Source organism: Papio anubis, chromosome 11, assembly GCF_008728515.1.
Source record: "Papio anubis isolate 15944 chromosome 11, Panubis1.0, whole genome shotgun sequence".
NCBI classification, from domain to species: Eukaryota; Metazoa; Chordata; class Mammalia; order Primates; family Cercopithecidae; genus Papio; species Papio anubis.
In genome coordinates, this window is record NC_044986.1 from 42,877,019 (window position 1) to 42,892,479 (window position 15,461).

General features: G+C 40.2%; 1 protein-coding gene and 1 non-coding gene across 2 annotated transcripts; both read left to right on the top strand.

Annotated features, from left to right (window-relative positions):
* Window positions 1–2,413: 2,413 nt before the first annotated feature.
* Window positions 2,414–2,515, top strand: LOC116269557. Its single transcript, XR_004177183.1, has one exon. It is a non-coding gene; the product is annotated as a U6 spliceosomal RNA (small nuclear RNA).
* A 1,557-nt stretch (window positions 2,516–4,072) lies between these two features.
* On the top strand, window positions 4,073–13,221 carry ANKRD1 (ankyrin repeat domain 1). The gene is made up of 9 exons (XM_003903984.3): window positions 4,073–4,343; window positions 5,002–5,181; window positions 6,081–6,218; window positions 6,363–6,470; window positions 7,508–7,606; window positions 9,078–9,176; window positions 9,455–9,553; window positions 9,694–9,792; window positions 12,352–13,221. The coding sequence occupies exons 1-9, from the start codon at window positions 4,317–4,319 to the stop codon at window positions 12,460–12,462; spliced, it is 960 nt and encodes a 319-aa protein (XP_003904033.1). The 5' UTR covers window positions 4,073–4,316; the 3' UTR covers window positions 12,463–13,221.
* Window positions 13,222–15,461: the final 2,240 nt, after the last annotated feature.

A 15,461-nucleotide genomic window follows, 5' to 3' on the forward strand; every position in this document is an offset into this window, starting at 1 on the left:
TTTGTGCTGGACACTGTCCAAGGGCCTAAATGGACAAAGGGTTGGGCTTCATGAGTTTACTGAATAGTCCATGTGGCCTTTTGTGCCTGTTGGCTGACGTGAGTTCTTATGTGCGGCAGAATTTGCACTGAGATACATTATTTACTGTAACAAGGCATGTGCTGTAAGGTGTGGAGGTGAGACCTACAGCCTTCACCTACCTCTAACGTTAGGAGGCCACTGATATCCGCAAAAAGTAACCTACTGTGGGCAGCCCAACTGTGTTAGGGCAGTTTGTGCTCTTTTTATCCAGAGTCCTGGGCAGAAGGACTTTAGTCTTGACTTTGCCTTTCCAGAGGAGATGAAGGCAGGTGCCACAATCCTGTTGAAAATGTCTCCAGTACTTTTCTGCTTTTCAAATACAGGTTATTCCATTCCAACATTGAACCTTATTTGCTTCACTTTTGTGACCTTCCTTTGGCATTTTCAAACATGTAACTGAGCCATGGCTTGCCGGTCAGGCTAAGTCAGCCACTTCTCTGGGCCAAGGAAGGTGAGTAACAGCTGGGTCTGGGAAGGCTATTAAAAGGGATGGCAAAATGAGCAATTGTAAGTACAACAGTAGAACAAGGAGGTTTCCAAGTCAGAATCTGGCTACAGCCCTTGGAGCACTTCCTTTTAGTATCAAGGTGGGTGTTCTAAGGACAAGGAGTGTTAATAACAATACAGTTTTATGTGCTATAAAATGCCTTTTTAAAAAATGAAAATGCCGATTATAAAAAACAGCCCACATGTCCACAAATAAGAAAGTGGTTAAATAAGAAATGGTACGTCCATACATGGAAATTCATGCAGTTGTTTAAAATAGCAAAGATAGATTTGTTTGTGCTGATACGAGACAATCTCCAAGACACGGTTACTGGGTGAAAAAGAATCAAGTATCAAATCAACAGTGAGATCTCAACTAAGTAACATTCTCTGTGCTATTTTTAACAATAATGTGTCTATTATATAGTTAAAATATAAGAATGAAAAGTTGGAGTAGAAGTAGAATGTCTTGAACTTCATATTTTATACAGAAAGATAAAACTGCCCTTGGACTTGGAGCTGAGCTATGGCACATGGATCTGGGTGGGATCGAAGCACCTCTTTTAATCCCTAGGTGACAGCAGTAAGCACTTTAGGTGCTACTGCTCTGCTTCTCACTTTCTCCAACTATAACCATGGTCATAGTCTAGTCACATGTCATGTCACCCACGTGATCCCGAGGGGAGTGGGAGAAGGCTCATGGGGTGACACTGGAGAAGCTCAGGGAAGCTTTCTTTCCTCTTTCTGGTTGGAGATGGGTGATGCCAAGTTGCTTCATGATTGTAGAACTGACTAGGACCTTTATTGTTTTAATTCATCTGAGTAAGGATAGATGATGTCCGGATCGAGGCTATGATAAAGCCAAATACACAAATGTCAGAATTTACACCACTGGGTGAACTTTTATGGGAAGGATACTCCTAAAAAACAAATGACAGAAAACTCTCCGGCAGGGGAATTTTGTTCTCAACTTTGATAGATAAGAATGATTTGAAAATACAATGGTTGTTGTTTTTGTTTTGTTAGAGAGCTAAAGGTGCCCAGAATCTCTTTTCAAAAAGCAGATTCTCTCATGTTTTTTTCTTTATTTGTTGTCATATTCTTTTTACATCTTCTGACCACTTATCCTCAAGCTGTACCTCTCATGTTTTATGACAAACTGAATCAACATGGGAAAAGGTTGAACTGGCAGTGATTTCACCAGCCCTGACATCCTTGCATCCACCAGCGTGCTCCTTTAAGTTCAGCTCATTCCGTCAAGTCATCTTCAAGTGTCATCCTGTGCGAAGTTTTCTTCAAGACTTCCTGGAGCCTCTCTCTAGAATCAGCTAGGTTTCAAGGGACAATTAAATGACTGGAGAAAGAAAAGGGCTTGGTAAGCCTCCCTGCCCACTTTCACTTGCATTCTTTGAGGTGATTGAAACAGTAAAGAGCCTTTTAATCAGTTCTGGTTGCATCCTGAGTGGGTCTAAGTGAGACTTGCCCTTGGAAATCTGTTGGGCTCAATGATTGTGTGCTTCGTTCCATGGAATAAAAACTCTTCAACCTAGCATTCACCAACTAGCTATGCATCTGCAGCAAGTTACTTAACGTTTCTGTGCCTCAGCATCCTTTCTGTAAAATGAGAGCATTAGTCTTGCTCCAACTTTGAGGGCACGGACAGCTCTAGGATTTCATATCCAAGACCCTTAAACATCCCACAGTCCTTCCCCTAAAGACTTCTCCTCCTAATACTTCCCCCAGTCTGGGTCAGGCCTGGAACAAAAAGGCATAAGAAATGGTAGAAAAAGTGTCCATGACTACTTCTGACTTAGATGAAGAGACCAATGAAAATAGTAATGACTCTGCTTGCTTCAGCAGGGCATATACTAAAATAATAGCTATACAAAGATTAGCATGGCCCCTGTGCAAGAATGACACACAAATTTGTGAAACATTCCATATATTAAAAATAAATAAATAATAAAGAAAAAAGGAAAAAAAATTAAAAAGAAAATAGTGATAGCTGTGTCCATCTCAAAGAAAAGCCCAGGAGATTTCCTTTAATTAACCCCCTTTTAAGATAGAACATTAGGAGATCAGAACATATGATGCAGGAGGTACTGGGGGGGGTGGGTCCCTCTTTGTCAGTGTTTTGTCTTGGGGTGGGGAGTCGATGTCTTCTGAAAGTTCCAGAAACACCATCAACTGGCTGAGCATTCAAGGGGGAAGAGGAGAATGGCAGCCACATTTGTTGATTGGATAAGTCTGGGGAGAAATAGACACACAAAGATCAAACATAACTTCCTAATTAACCCTCCTCTCCATTCACAATTCCCTTCTCCCATTCTTCTTTCTTTTACTGAAAAAAAAAAAAGGTAAGATTTTAAACAACTTAAGGATAGTAAACCCAGTTTTTCCTGAAACTATAAAAAGACCCCAGTATTTTTACATAATTTATACCTCAAAGATTAGAAACCAGAAAGAGAGATCTTTTTCAACCCTTCCTGAAGCAAAGTGCATCATCCCTCTGGCCACATGTCTCAAATCTTGATGCATCAGAATCATCTGGGTGCTTTGGAATTCAAGATGATTCCTGCAAGTTACCATAAGTACCATAAATCGACTCAGAATTCCCTGGAGTGGGGCCCAGGGATCTGTATTTCTGACAAGCTCCCACAGGTGATTCTTTTCCCCATAGCATTTGAGAACTTCAGCCCAATGACCTAATCAGAGTCCTGCCATTGCTAATAAATGGTCCCATTTTTTTTCACATATGTGTGTGTGTGCGTGTGTGTGTATGTGTGTATGTGTGTGCATATATATATATGTAGTATTTTTAGTAGAGATGGAATTTTGCCATGTTGCCCAGGCTAGTACTGAACTCCTAAGCTCAAGCGATCTGCCTGTCTCTGCCTCCCAAAGTGTTGGGATAACAGGTGTGAGCCACTGTGCCTGGCCAATCGCTGGTTTCATATACTCTATTTCTTGACCTCTCTGATCCATTTTGAAGAAAAAATGCTGCAATTATTATGCTGTTTAAGAACACGGTAAGCATGTCATGTGCTAATTATGGCCAGTGACATCATAAAAGACAAGTGCATTACTGAATGCTTTCAATTTCTTATAATGATGGTAAGGTGGCATGTCATGGGGCCTATTTAGCCCCAGACATCACTCCAAAGAATTCCAAACAGATATAGACAAGTGCCCTTAGGGCCCAGATCCCTTCCCCTTAGGCTGTTTACCCAGGGAATAGGATGTCCTGAGGCAAGTTTCCCCTAAGTGAAGTGTTGATAAGTCTGCTTATCAGAAAGATATTACTGGGGTGTGATATGTAGGGCATCTACATTTTCTTGATAGGTAGTCATATGAAAGCTGACAAAGAAAAAAAAGGGCAGTGATGTGGTGCAATGTCAACAGACAGCTGTCCCCTGCCTCTTGACAAATAGGATGACTTGCATTGCTGAGCGGTGTGATCACCACCAAAGGAATGGCCCTCTCACATTTCTTCCTGATTCACATATTCAGCGGGGTTAGCTTGTCCTCCCCTCCCTCTTCAGCTTCCCAGACACTGAGTCTGGAATGAAAATTCACCTGCCTCTGAGTTGGCTCCTAGTAGGGGCGGGGGTGTTACTAGGGTTCCCAGGTTGGAAGATTATCTCACCCGGCCCCAGCTATATAAGCTGACCGGTGTGGAGGGGCCCAGCAGGGCCAACTCCAGGGATTCCTTCCACGACAGAAAAACATACAAGACTCCTTCAGCCAACATGATGGTACTGAAAGTAGAGGAACTGGTATGTAAGATACATTAATTTAATAAATTGACAACTGGTTCATCTTGGTTTTTGTTTGAAAATGGAAATGCCCTTTGCTTTCAGGCATAATGCAAGGGAACTCTGAAAATGTCATATGTGGAAAAAGGTTGATGTGATGAAACAAGTAAAATTGGGAAAAAAAAATGGAGCTACCAGCAATGAATTCTCTGCATATTTCCTATTTAATATCTTCTCCTTTGGTTTTATTACTACGGTGTGGAATCACATGTAGTTACCAAAATGTCTTAGGCAAGAAGTTTTCTTGCAAGAATGTAAGTCTGGAAACTTTACAACAAGGTGAAGCGTCAACAAAAGTACTTAAAGTTGAGTTTTAATTAAGTAGAGAAGGTTTGTGACTTTCCTAAAAGAAATGTGATTAAGCAGATTAAAAGTAGATTTAAATATGTCAACCTAACCCAAGCTTCGATTTAACCAAGAGAGTAGGACAAGCACCTGAAGCTAATTCTGAGACATTTGTAGCAGCGTGCATGTGTCGCAGCTTGAGATCTGAGAGTGCACTGCTCAAAGGTGGCTGTTCCCAGGAAAGAAGGACCCAGAGCCTCCTGCAGCATTGTCTGTGAAGAAGGACCCAGGACAAGGCTGCTGCTTCTGACGCTGCCATCTTCTTCCCTCATAGGTCACTGGGAAGAAGAATGGCAACGGGGAGGCAGGGGAATTCCTTCCTGAGGATTTTAGAGATGGAGAGTATGAGGCTGCTGTTACTTTAGAGAAGCAGGAGGATCTGAAGACACTTCCAGCCCACCCTGTGACCCTGGGGGAGCAACAGTGGAAAAGCGAGAAACAACGAGAGGCAGAGGTGAGAGCTATCTGTGGAATCCACTAGTAGGATGTTGGGGCTGGAGCAGGGATTGGAAATGCCAGGGAAGGAGAAGAGAGAAGCAAACCCAATCATTAAGATGTTTCTTTACCAGATTCTAACCCATAAAGAGGCAACTTGTATGGAACAGGTTTTGGGAATAATTCTTTGACAAGACTATGACCTCTGAATTCTGAATCAATGAATAAATGTGCTGTGACCATGTTTTGATTGAAAGATACACATGTCCAGTGAATTCCTGATGTTACACACCATGTAGTTAATCCCAAGCAAGGGAGATCTCTTTTTCTCAATAACATGGTCTGTGGTCCTTGGATCATTGTTTAACTGTCTGCTGTCTGTGTTGACACAATCTGTGTTTCTGGGTGAATTTTCCTTAATTACTAACACAGATAAAAGTTGCTTTAGTTAGCTGTGGTACCTGGACAGTCTGTTTTAGAAGGCTCTGCCTAGTGAAAGAGAATGACATTGATATTTCAGAGCTTAACATTTATTGTTAGATTCTTTTTTATCATGCTCAAAAATTAAACCAAGTTTTGAGCATAATTTTAAAAATCCTTAAAAAATCTAGAGCTTGTTTACAGCATTAATTACAAAGTCATCACTTAGAGACCAGATTGTGTCCTCAGTTAGGCAAGGGCTGATTCTACAAGCAACGAAGTAAAGATGATGGCAATTAGCTGAAAATTAGACTCCCAGATAAATATCTGAATAAGAAATCCCTAAAATGAAGTCAAAGATTTATATAATTTTTAAAAAATGTTTTTGCTCAAACTGTTCACATGTTTATCTCAGACCTTGCAGATTTAGTTTAGACACAACCAGAATGCTTGTCAGTAGAACTCACCATATTTTTGAAATACGAATTTCTTTTTTAGCTCAAAAAGAAAAAACTAGAACAAAGATCAAAGCTTGAAAATTTAGAAGACCTTGAAATAATCATTCAACTGAAGAAAAGGAAAAAATACAGGAAAACTAAAGTTCCCATTGTAAAGGAACCAGAACCTGAAATCATTGTAAGGACTTTTTTTGGTTTCCAGTAATACATGTCCAGTATTGTGCTACAGGGGAGCAAATATCTGTAGAGGGTTTGATTGAATGTTGGCAAGCTCACGGTAACTCTCATGCTATGTATATATATCTATATTTTTTGGCTTTAGACGGAACCTGTGGATGTGCCTACGTTTCTGAAGGCTGCTCTGGAGAATAAACTGCCAGTAGTAGAAAAATTCTTGTTAGACAAGAACAACCCAGATGTTTGTGATGAGGTAAGACTCATGCAAAGCACTGCAAAATCCAGCTCATTAATTTTATGTTTCTTATGCTTTACTGCAGTCTTGCTAATATAATGCCAAAGTCCTTCCACCTGAAACAGTTTCCCCAGCTGTTGCTGTGTGTGCCAGGAGCCTAATAGGAGAGTTCAGTGGTCCAAAAAATAAATAGATATTGGATCAGTGCTACGGATTGTATTGTCTTTTGCACTCATATACATCTGGCTGATTTTTCAGTTTTTCTTTAACTTCTTAGATCCTTGTGATAAGATTTTAATGTGGGCCAAAGAGTCACCTTTAGAGATAGATAATTAGCATCATCTTGGATTAAAACCAAACATGTCAACACTAGATAGGAAATCTGGAGACTGGAGTTCAGGGGCCAGTTGTACCACTACTTGGCTATTTGGTTTTGAGCAGCTAATTTGCATCCTCTGGGCTGTGGTTTCCTTATCTGTAAACATGGGGCATTGGAGTGAAATAATGCCTAAAGTTGTTCCAGCTCTAATAGTCCATTCGCCCATTCAGATAAAGCCAATTTATCAGAAATCACTAATCCTTTTGTATTCTTTCCCCCATGAAATGAAATTGGGGATCGCTTCTGAAGTTGAACTAAAAACGTGTCTCCCATTCTCCTAAAAATGAATGGAAACTTTTTGATAGTCAGTCTAGCAACAGTCCCAGATACAAGAAAACTGTCTGATCTGCATGGTAATGTTACATGAACAAGGAAGGTGCAAGATACAAGAAAGGGAGACGTCAGCATTTAGATAGTTTTGAGCCTTTAAGTTCACATTCCTCAACGTAGGCCTTTGAGCCCTTAGAAATGTATGTTGAAGGAAGCTCAAATATTAGTTGCAGGATAATTGTTCTGATTCTGCAACTTTAGTTAACTTTGACATTTCTATTCATAAAGAAGCACTTGAGTTTCTATCAGTTAGGTCATCAGAATCTCCAGCTTCATAGCTCTTAAAAGGGTTTATGCACATTTTTATATTTATTGCTATCTCTTTTTAAAATCTCTGTTCTGACAGTATAAACGGACAGCTCTTCATAGAGCATGCTTGGAAGGACATTTGGCAATTGTGGAGAAGTTAATGGAAGCTGGAGCCCAGATCGAATTCCGTGATATGGTAAATATATTTCTTTGCTTGGGAATGAGCCAAAAGAAGTAGACTATATGAAGCTCCGGAAAACCTCCAATGCAAAACCGGACTGATTGGACTGAAAATTGATCTGAGAGAACTAGGCAAAAGCTCATTTCTCCAAATAAAGAAAAGTTGGGAGATGAGAGTAGGTCATGTGAAAATATTTTCCATACATACTGAAAATAGAGGAATATTTTAGGGAAAAGAAGGAAGTGAAAGCTGTTCAACTGAATTCAATATCCTCATCAGTGAGTTAGTCATTCATTTTCGACACTTGCCTTTCAACAGCCTTGTCCCTCCATTGTTCACAGGACAGCCTGCTCATGGTCCCTTGGCTGCCAGCAACATATATGAATTCTCTAGCTGTACACTTTATATTATAGATGCCAATTGTTACCAATGAGATTTAGGGCTAGACTGAATATGAAATGAATTGCATCTATGGAAAGTAGCTGCTATTCAGACCTCAATAATTCAATCACTGTGATTTCTACAAAGACCAGTATGCAGCATAATTTATGAACTGCAGATTGAGCTGGGAAAATTCTTTATGTATTTAAATGCAGCTCATTTTGACTTTATAGCAAAGCAGAAACGGGATATCAAAGAAATCCAAAGGACTTGGCCAAAATTGAATCCAAAACATAAACACTTTGAAAAAAAAATAAAGAAACAAAATATGAAGTTTGCATGGAAACTAAAAATCTTGAGTGTGGGATTAAGGCCAGGGGCATATCAACCACATAGATCAGTGAGGAGAGGGTCTCCCAGGTGTAACTATACACGTTACAACTGTAGACACAAGTGACTATAGTTGAGGTACAGAGGCTGTGCTAGCAAAAATGAGAGCAGAAAACCCACAGAGATAGAGAAAGAGCGACAGGGACCCTAGATGAGGTGACAGATTCAGATTAAAATATTTTGGAAGGGACAACTTTTATTCTGCTAGAATTTTTAAATACACGTGTTTAGAACTTTTGAGTACATTTGACAAAAGTAGTTAGAAGTTCCAGGCAGATGGGGGTTGGACTATGTATTCTGCCTCTTATTAATTGTGTTTCCTTGGGCTAGAAACTTGAACTTTTTGGAACCTGGTTTTTCTTATCTGCAAAATGTGCATAGTAACATCTACCTCAAAATGTTGCTGGAAGAATCAAGGTGTCTAGAGTGTAGCACCATGTTGGCATGAGAACTGTCTCAATAAATGGTCGCTCTTATTCTTTTAAAACATTATTAGATTTATTAAGAGCCTCCTAATAAGACACACATATGCGCACACACACACACACACACGTAATTTAGCTAACACGTTTGGTAAGAACCTTTGACTCCAGTTAGAATTGGCGATCTAGATGGGGACAACTCAGTATTATCACGGATGCCCTAGCAACCAGATTCTAATTCCCCAGACCACATTCTCCTTCACATTGTTGGGTCTTTTTCCGTCCCGGTGTAGCTTGAATCCACAGCCATCCACTGGGCAAGCCGTGGAGGAAACCTGGATGTTTTAAAATTGTTACTGAATAAAGGAGCAAAAATTAGCGCCCGAGATAAGGTATTTCTTCTTCTTCTCCCTTCATTCACCCCTTCCCCCTCCCTGCCCCCCCTTCTCCACTTCTCACATTCTTCCCCCCGCCTCCCTCTCCCCTACTCGCCCGTCCTCCTCCCCTACTCCTTCATCTCCTAACCTTGCCTCTCCATTAAAGTCATCTGGAGGCCCATGCTGTGCGCAGGCACCCTAGTGACCACTTCTCCACCTCGCACATGTCTTGGGGTCTGGGACAGCCTCTGTCCTCATTCCTAGCGAATCAGCAGCGTTTTCCAATTTTCCAGTTGCTCAGCACAGCGCTGCATGTGGCGGTGAGGACTGGCCACTATGAGTGCGCGGAGCATCTTATCGCCTGTGAGGCAGACCTCAACGCCAAAGACAGAGTGAGTAGCTGGACACGCTCGGGTTTCCCAAAGCTTCACTGCTTTTGTATTTGGAATCACTCTCCCAAGCCTGGGTGCCCTTGCGGGACCCACTTCCTGGCCTCAGACCCAGCCTGAACCTGTTGACTCTGCTTCTCTAGGAAGGAGATACCCCGTTGCATGATGCGGTGAGACTGAACCGCTATAAGATGATCAGACTCCTGATTATGTATGGCGCGGATCTCAACATCAAGAACTGTGTAAGTACTGGAAACAAGAAACACCGCTTGCAAGCTTTCCAATTTCCAGGAGCATTTCTTAAATAGGTGAAACGACTCCCACAGTGGCAGCATTTGAGGGGTCTTCGATGGTCTAAATGCCCCTGCCCATTTCCCCAAGAACAGTGTTTATCTTGGTTAGGACTCAGGTCACAAGTCCAGAGATGGGGGAAGCCATAGATACTTCTATGACCTCAGTGCCTGATACAGTGCATAATAATTCTTTTACAATTTGGTCTTGGAAATGAAAGATAGTCAAAATTTGCTCATCCCCACAAACACCTAGAAGTCCAATCTGCCTTGGCCATTTCTGTCTGTGCAAGGGCTGAGGAAGTTAGAAATAAAGGCATCCACCATTTCCAAAATGTCCTAAAATTCCACAAGGGTCAGTGCAGGCAGTGAACTAAGGTTAATCAATATCCAATCTGAGTAATTCAGAAAGTCCCTTTCCTCCTTACAGCAATGTGAAATGTCACCATTTTCTTCCAGGAGTAGCTGTGCTTTTGCCTGTATTTTTTTCAGATAATTTCTATCCATTCTCCACTTGGATTTGTCTTCACATCTCTCAAAATAATTTCCTATATTTAGGCCCTGAAAATTCTTGTATAAGTACATATTAATTTAACTTCATCTGTAAGCAGGGAACATAACCAACTTTTCCTCATGGTCTCAATTTCCAGACAAACACCATCTAATATAAGCTTAAAAAATATTGCCCAGAGGAACAGGTATAAATTTCTGAAGAAATAAATTTAAAGAAGCTTTTGAAGAATCACTTTACAAAAAAGGGGGGGGGGGAGGGAAACTCAGTCATCATATAAATGCAAATAATTTTCTCCCCTTATTTGTGTTGCAAAGACTGAGAAGAATATTTTACCGTTTAAAAAAAAATCTGGCTTGGTGACAGACACAAAGAATGGTGATAAATGAAGATCACTTGGAGTGGGAAAGTGTTAACAGTAGGGCTCCCTCAGTCTAGATATTGGAATTGATCTTATCTAGTAATTTTTTTAAACTATCAGAAAAAGAGCAGGTTCAATGAAATCTTGAAAGCTGCAGAAAATGTGAAGAGTTTTTTTCAGGCAGTCAGACACTACCAGCAGAGACAAATGGCAGCATACAGCTTTAGGGAGACTGTGTAAGTAGCCAGAAAAATCACGATATAAATTTCAATGGAGAGAAGTGCAAGGAATTTTTGGAAGAGTAGCCCAGAATATACAAATAGGGCTCTGAATTATCAGTTAGATCTTAGCATCAGGTTTATGGAACTATTAATGTCATTGACCCAATGGATTGATGTTTTCCCCAAAGATCAATAACCTATTGATACCATGTAAAGGAGATCGGGAGCAGCATACAATATTTTCTCATTATCCAAAACTCTATATTCATGTCTACTGATGACTGTTCCTAGAGAAAGACACTACAAAGGTGGGGAAGTTCCAAAATGAAAGTTATAGGGCCCCTAATTTAAATACCTACAGATTGCGTAATCTGACTGCAGGCTGACCTCACTGTGCCAGGCAAATGGCATAAGTGACTTCAATGTGTGGTTGTCAGGGTCTGTGCACATAACTCTTTTAAAGGTGGCCCTTCCCCAACCCAGTCTATGTTGCTCTGTAGAACCATGGGTACCATGTTGTTAACTCTTCTAATTTTTTCATAGAAGTCACAAATCCAGTTGGGAAATCTCTTGGTTTCCAATTGTTGCCAATTCATACTAATCTTAACAAAAATCTAAGTTCTGTTTGGGTCAAAACAAAACAGGTCTCTATTCTGGTTTGCATCTCAAAGCTGCCAATTTGTAGTCACTGGGTTAAAAAGAAACTTCTCAATGAATAGAGATGGAAAAAATTAGGACTTCTCAGATCTATAGATAAGAATTGAGAGATGATATGGTTTTAATATTTTTAAATCTTGAGACATGTGCACAAGGGAAATCAAAATTTCGTCTCAAAAATGATTTGTTCACACATGTCATTGCCATCAACTCCAAGAAAAACAAATTTCCTGGGAGAGTTCATTGAAAATTCTGACAAGTTCTGAAAAATCTGCTCCCAGGAACAGTAATAGTACCCAAGCAGTACCTGAGTACTTAAGCCAAGTTATTGATGCAGCTCATTTACCACCATTTCTTATCAATCAAAGAACTATCATTCAAATGGATAGGCATTGATTCTTGGTCCAAGAGGGATGCTGCCACCTCCGGGAACCCATTCCACAGGATACTGGAAGATATATGGAGGCATTTTATAAATTTCAAAATGACTTGAGGTGCTCTTGACACTTAGTATCTAGGGACAATGGATTTTACCAATACCTGGAATGGTCCCACGTGAAAAAGATTTCTACTCTAAAATGGCAAAAGCATCCCTCTGAGAAACAGTGAAGGGCTGGTTTGAGTACAAACTGCAGATCACTAGTGGAAACTGTAAAACACTGTTATATACCTAATCCTTACCTCATGAAACACACACAGAGAATGTGAATTTACAGATGTCACCCACCTGAAAGTCAAGTTTCCTTGTCTCATTTGATTAGGCTGGGAAGACGCCGATGGATCTGGTGCTACACTGGCAGAATGGAACCAAAGCAATATTCGATAGCCTCAAAGAGAACTCCTACAAGACCTCTCGCATAGCTACATTCTGAGGGAAACGACAGACTCTTTGATCAGTAAACGTTCACTGGTATTTTGAAGGCATGGCCCAAGAGAAGAGACACTAGCCATAAAATCTAGTTTCTATTTATCAACGTGTTGTGAAGATGTACCTAATGAAGTTTTGAGAAAGCACAGGGTTATATGTGTTTAAATTTCCTTTAGTGAAACTCTGTTTATTTTTATGTATTTCTGTTTATTTATTTACTACCACGCTACTGATATTCAGACCTTCATGATAATCCATTTGGTGACCAGAGCTTCATTTGTATATAACACTTTCAGAGCCCTCCCATAGGTAGTTCTTAAACCAGGTGAAAGAGCAAAGTTCAAGTGCCTACTTACGTGTCATTCGCTTATGTAAGAGTTTCTAAGAGAGGGCTGATTATTGCAGCCCTCTTTTCTCCTGAATTTTTAATGCAGAAGTTTGAATGAAGCAAGGGAAGGCATGTAGGGACAGGAAAGGAAACAATGGAAGGAAAGTGATTCTGTGAAAAGGACAGTGAAGCCAGCTATTTTACCCCCAGGCAGGATTTTTTTTTTTTTTAACCAAGTACACAGAGTACCCAGGTGAAGAGAACGTCATGAGTGTAAGTGCAAGGCAGTGGAAGGAGCGGCAAACTGGGACATGCAAAATTGAATTTGCTCAAAAAAGATGAAAGGAAATGCAAACTGTAAATGTGTAAATGTATATTGTATTGTATGTACATTTTATATTCATAATAAAAGCAAGCAAACTCTAAACCTCTAAATCCTTCTATAAGTGTGGTGGAAATGTCCTATGTGAAAAAAAGCTCTATAGGAGGGGTTTTCTCCCATTGTTTTCCAAGTTTTGCGGATTAGAAATGTCCCATACAACAGCACTCCCAGTATTTAATATGTATACAGATCACCTGGGGATCTGGTTAAAATGCAGATTTCTGATTCAGCTGGTCTCAGGTGGGGCCTGAGATTCTGCTTTTCTGATAAGCTCCCAGGTGACAGGCCACGAAATGCCACCACCACACTCAGCAACTAGGCTGAGAGCCGTAAAGACACAAAGGAATTCTAGCGAGCCTTCAGTCCCAGTGATGTGTAGAAAGAGACCCCTGGTGGTCAGAATGATTTCTGCATGGTAAACCCGCATTCCTTAAGAAGTTCCCATCAGGGCTTAACGAGTGATTTTTTTTTTTTAATTTAAATTTTAAGGTCTGGGGTACATGTGCAGTATGTGCAGGGGTGTTACACAGGTAAATGTGTGCCAAGGTGGTTTGCTGCAGCTACCAACCCGTCACTTAGGTATTAAGCCCAGCATGCATTAGCTATTTTCCCTAATGCTCTCCCTCCTCCCACCCCACCCTTCTACAGGTCCCAGTGTGTTTTGTTCCCCTCCCTGTGTCCATGTGTTCTCATTGTTCAGCTCCCACTTATAAGTGAGAACATGTGGTGTTTGGTTTTCTGCTCCTGTGTTAATTTGCTAAGAATAATGGCCTCTAGCTCCATCCATGTCCCTGCAAAGGACATGATCTCATTCTTTTTATGGCTGCATGGTATTCCATGGTGTATATCTACCACATTTTCTTCATGCAGTCTATTATTGATGGGCATTTGGGTTGGTTCCATGTCTTTGCAATTGTGAATAGTGCTGCAATAAACATATGCATGCATGTATCTTTGTAATAGAATTATTCATATTCCTTTGGTTATATACCCAATAATGGGATTGCTAGGTCAAATGGTATTTCTGGTTCTAGATCTTTGAGGAATCACCACACCATTTTCCACAATGGATGAACTAATTTACATTCCCATCAACAGTATAAAAGTGTTCCTATTTTTCTGTAATCTTGCCAGCATCTGTTATTTCTTGACTTTTTAATAATTGCCATTCAGACTCTATCCATCTGACGAAGCTTTAATATCCAGAATCTACAAGGAACTTAAATTTACAAGAAAAAACAACCCCATCAAAAAAGCGGGCAAAGGACATGAACAGACACTTCTCAAAAGAAGACATTCATGCGGCCAACAAACATCTGGAGAAGAAAGCTCAAGATCACTGATCATTAGAAAAATGCAAATTAACTAGAGATTTAACAATTCTTGTGGACAGGGGCTGGCAGTGTCAAAGACCTCCCAGGAGAGAACACACAGGTCCATGATTTTTGACCTCCAGACCACCACAATAAAACTAATATCACAATAAAGTGAGTCACAATTTTTCTGGTTTTCTAGTGCATACAAAAGTCATGTTTACTTTATTCTGTGATTTAATAATTGTGCTATAGCACGATATCTAAAAAACATTGCACATACCTTAACTTAAAAATACTTTATTGCTTAAAAAAAATGCTAACGATCATCCGAGCCTTCAGTGAGTCATAATCTTTTTACTGGTGGAGGGTCTTCCCTCCATGTAGATGGCTGCTGACTGATGAGGGTGGTAGTTGATGAAGATTCGGGTGGCTGCGTCAATTTATTAAAAGAAGACAACAATGAGCTTACCACATCAATTAACTCTTTCATAAAAGATTTATCTGTAGCATCTGATGCTATTTGATAGCATGTTACTATCAATAGAACATCTTTCAAAATTGAGTACATCCTCTCAAACCCTGTTACTGCTTTATCAACTAAGTTGATGTAATATTCAAAATCCTTTTTTTTTTTTTTTTTGTCATTTCAACAATGTTGACAGCATCTTCACTAGGAGTAGATTCTATCTCAAGAAACCACTTTCTTTGCTCTTCCATAGGAAGCAACTCCTCAGCTGTTCAAGTTTTATCACAAGATTGCAACAATTCAGTCACATGTTCAGGCTCCATTTCTAGTTTTCTTGCTATTTCCACCACATCAACAGTTACTTACTCCACTGAAGTCTTGAACCCCTCCAAGTCATCCACACAGTGTGGAATTAACTTCTTCCAAATTCCGGTTAATGATATTTTTACTTCCTCCAATGACCCACGAATGTTCTTAGTGGCATCTAGCATGGTGAATCCTTTCCAGAAGG

Bases quoted from the DNA above. Each gene is read 5' to 3' on its own strand.
- ANKRD1 (XM_003903984.3), top strand. From the start codon at position 4,317: ATGATGGTACTGAAAGTAGAGGAACTG. The intron at 5,182-6,080 runs GTGAGAGCTATC...TTTCTTTTTTAG, and splicing joins AGAAACAACGAGAGGCAGAG to CTCAAAAAGAAAAAACTAGA. The intron at 9,177-9,454 runs GTATTTCTTCTT...CCAATTTTCCAG, and splicing joins AAATTAGCGCCCGAGATAAG to TTGCTCAGCACAGCGCTGCA.